Source organism: Spea bombifrons, chromosome 1 (genome assembly GCF_027358695.1).
Source record: "Spea bombifrons isolate aSpeBom1 chromosome 1, aSpeBom1.2.pri, whole genome shotgun sequence".
Lineage (NCBI taxonomy): Eukaryota > Metazoa > Chordata > Amphibia > Anura > Pelobatidae > Spea > Spea bombifrons.
This window is the reverse complement of record NC_071087.1, coordinates 111,647,910-111,651,543: the sequence shown is the minus strand read 5'-3', so window position 1 is coordinate 111,651,543 and position 3,634 is coordinate 111,647,910. Positions and strand designations below refer to the sequence as shown.

General features: G+C 37.0%; 1 protein-coding gene across 1 annotated transcript; it reads right to left on the bottom strand.

Annotated features, from left to right (window-relative positions):
* Positions 1-356: 356 nt before the first annotated feature.
* On the bottom strand, positions 357-3,328 carry LOC128499603 (uncharacterized). The gene is made up of 3 exons (XM_053468571.1): positions 3,269-3,328; positions 2,065-2,240; positions 357-1,091 (listed from the first exon to the last, which is right to left on the bottom strand). Exons 1-3 carry the CDS (start codon positions 3,282-3,284, stop codon positions 657-659), a joined length of 627 nt encoding a protein of 208 aa, XP_053324546.1. The 5' UTR covers positions 3,285-3,328; the 3' UTR covers positions 357-656.
* Positions 3,329-3,634: the final 306 nt, after the last annotated feature.

The following is a 3,634-nucleotide window of genomic DNA, read 5'->3' as shown; positions in this document are numbered from 1 at the left end:
ACGACAGTACAGGTTTTTAGGTCACATGATCACAGGTGAATGCTTCCTTCCTTACACAGGTCAACTTGTGCTCATAAGATCCTATAGAAATGTGTGCATATAGGGTTAAGGAGCAGCTAAATGTCTTGTACTATTTCACTTACACCTTTTTAACTTATTTTTGTTGCTTTACAAAACTTCAAGAGCATCCACATCTGTCCTGCAGATTGTGTTTGCAATAGTATTTGAGCAACATACATTGCAGGTAAATTTTTTTGGTGTTGGTTGTTACAGGTAACCCTACTACTGTATATTATATATATATATATATTACACACACACAGACACACACTTGTATTCCATAAGTCAAAGACAGCTACTATGGAAGACTAGTTGTCCAGTTCTCCATCAGTTATGTGTATTTGTTCACTTCTAGCCAGAGCAAGTCGGTACTTATTTCAATTTTCATTTCACTCTGCAGGGACCAGATGTCAGTTTTTTCAATACTGTTACACGGTTGCCATTTACCTATTCATTTTTTCTGCTTTGTAGTTGGTCTCTTAGTGGTAAATTGAAACTTCCAGGTTAATTCAGTAATCCATTTTGTCACGAGTCCATTTGTCAGTGCAATCCTTATTCATTTGCAGTAAATGTTCTTTTTAAGTATATTTCTCCTCTTATTTTTGGTCAGGTGTCAACGGTTTTACAAAATCAATCCCAGCAGCTTCAGATATGAAATCTTTATATTTCGTTACCACTTTGCAACCCCACACTTTTTTCTGAAAATCCTTCTGGTGTGTTGGAAAGGGCTTTTCATAATTTTCATTTTCTTGAGTCCTGTTATACTTTTGACAAAGAAGACAGGACAGGTTGGAGCTAATTGCCTTGATTCCGTTCACAGTATTAGACAGTTGCTTAAGGAATGATTTTTGGTTTGCGTTTAGCTGTCCCTGATACTCTGCCACTTGAGTGAGTACATCACTCAGGAATAAGAATGTTTTGTGCATCTCAAAAAATCTCTCCTCTTCACTGATGTTCTTCAGATTAACATGAGGTCCAAAGGATTTTGGATTGCAATAACCCTGATCACGAGTGAATCCGTTTTTTAAAGCCTAAAGTAAAGAAATATTAAACAAGTTAAAACTGTGAACTAAAAGACTCATGTGAAATCCGTCACAGTTTGGAACATCATTAAATCACAATTGTATTTTATCTTATATAAATGTTTTGCTTTTGAAGGTTAAATTGTTAAATATGCACAAATGCTTTTGTGTTTGCTAAATTTAAACAAAACATATGGTGATAACAGTACATTTCAAATGTTGGACCAGAATCATTTATAACACATAACCCTTGATTTGTGGTCACACTTAGTATCTACTATTCTCAATATTATCTATAATCTTTTGCTCCTCATCTATTAAATGATTTTATGATGGTCTTTATGGTAAAGTTAAGGAAATAATGTAGTGTTAAAGAAAAAATCCTACTTAGCTGTGGCCCATTACAAGAATGGCTCTAGGTTTTTGTGGGCCCTACATGAAGGATGGAGTTACTCCATCTCAAAGGCAAGGGACATAATTGTTATTCTTTCTATGTATGTTTTTATATAGCGTACATCACATTACATTAATTGTGTACAGTAGTTACACAGGCATTATGACTGGAGTAGAATAGATATGCATACGTTAGGAAAGGAAGTCTCTGTCAAGTTGAGTTTCTCAACAAATTCCTAAGCTGCCTGTAGTGGGTCTACGGGTTGTAGTAATTAATTGTTTCTAAAGGTTAAAGGATGCCTAACCTGTGTGATAGCATTTGGCAACCTGCTAACCCCATGATCCTATGACAGGGACAGGGTCGCAAAGCAGCTGTCTCATCAACAGCTAGAGACCTTAACCCCTTAAGGACAATGGGCAGTCCCTAAACCCATTGAAAACAATGCATTTTGAGCCCGTACATGTACGGGCTTTGTCATTAAGGGGTTAAGGCTGACAATCAATTCGTTTTGCTGCATTTTGTAGCACAACATTATTATCCTATTGGCAGGGGACGAAGGCACCTGACAACAATGCAAATGACACTCACGTATTCATCTGAGAGGTTCTGGTCCACTGTGTGCATCTCACGTATCTTATTTTGGATTTGTGTCAGGATGGTAGTGATATCGTTGCAGATACTGGTGTGTTTGCAGCCTGTAGAGTTTACTGGCATTGTCCTTCCCTTCAGAATCCAGATCTGTAGGAAAAGCAGTTGCACAATTCCTGTTCAGAAGAAAAACATATGTTTCAGATTACCTTAGTTTAGTAGCTTGTTTTTATCCCAATGACAAAATTTATCTGTAGTCGCCCCGCTCTGTGGTAACAGAATTTAAAGGACTAAATACAGTCTTTGTACTCTTTGAGTACATCATCAGAACTAAACAGAGCTGGAACATGTGCGTTTCGCAATTTTACAGCACATAACTTCTACAGATACCTTCTTTTTACATCTCAAGGTTATACTTATCTTGTTAGCTTTTTTTTTTTTTCATTGCGTTATACATAGAGAATATTTATAAATTTCTCAAGTGTTAATGAAAACGCACATGGTGGAGAAACACATGTTCTTATTTGAAGGCTTTGGAAAGGGGTATTACGTCCTCAAGTCCCCTCCCACACACCCACTTCCCAGTCATTTCCTTCCCCGTCACTGAAAGGTTTAAAACCCCTTTACAGCATCTTGTCATGTCATTTCTACAGTGTATCACAGTGTTTATACTGTTTTCTGTTTGTTTCGGTAATGTTTGGTTTAAGCGTATGGAGTAGTTTGCAACAGTTAAGGTAATGAAAGAGTTAAGGATGTAATCGGAACCATTCTGCGTGCTAAGTACCAGCAGCACTGTGTCACCGAACGTGCATTGTTACAGGATATTGTAATGATTTTGTGTTAACTCCTAAAGTGACAAGCTACCTTGTATCATAAGCAATGTGTATCATGTCCTACACTACTTAAGGGTTAAGAGTTTCATTTGCAGAACAAAAAAAAAAAAACCCACACGCTTCTCTCTAGTTTTATACTTCTTCAATATAAAGCAGTGTCATGGGAAAAAGAAACATTTCTGTAAAAAAAAAATAAATGTAAACATCAACCAGTCATAGCAGGGAAGTTGGTGACCCAGTTTATAAACCCACATTTCAGATTCTATCAAAAATGCTGGATATTACTATTTGTCACAGAACACAAAGTAATGTAACAAGATACAATAACTGAAGTAAGTAATCCTTGTGAAATACCGGGGAACATAAATTACCTGCCAAACGCTTCATTTTACAAGTATTTCCAAATCCCACGGGGAAGGCTGCTGAATAAGTTGTTGCAGATTTTCTCGTTCAAATTTGGAGCAAACCATGACTTATATAGCAGAGAATGCGTACAAGCCTCTTTTTTTCTGGGCCAATCAGAAATAGTAGGAAGTAGGAAAGTTTTGAACATCTTTCTCAGAATTAGTCGCGGTCAAAATGAATGAATGGATTACTTTTCTTACCTGGGTTTGCCAGAAACACGCAATGAAACTAATGTGTGATACCAAAGCTCCGATTCACCCTTTCTCTTTTAAAGTATATCACATTTTTACAAAAGGAAACTCATCTGAGGGGGTGGGGGCTGGCAGTGTCAG

Excerpts from the sequence above, each read along its gene's own strand:
- LOC128499603 (XM_053468571.1), bottom strand. Across the intron at positions 1,092-2,064 it reads AGAACCTCTCAGATGAATAC|GCTTTAAAAAACGGATTCAC; the intron begins GTGAGTGTCATT and ends TCTTTACTTTAG.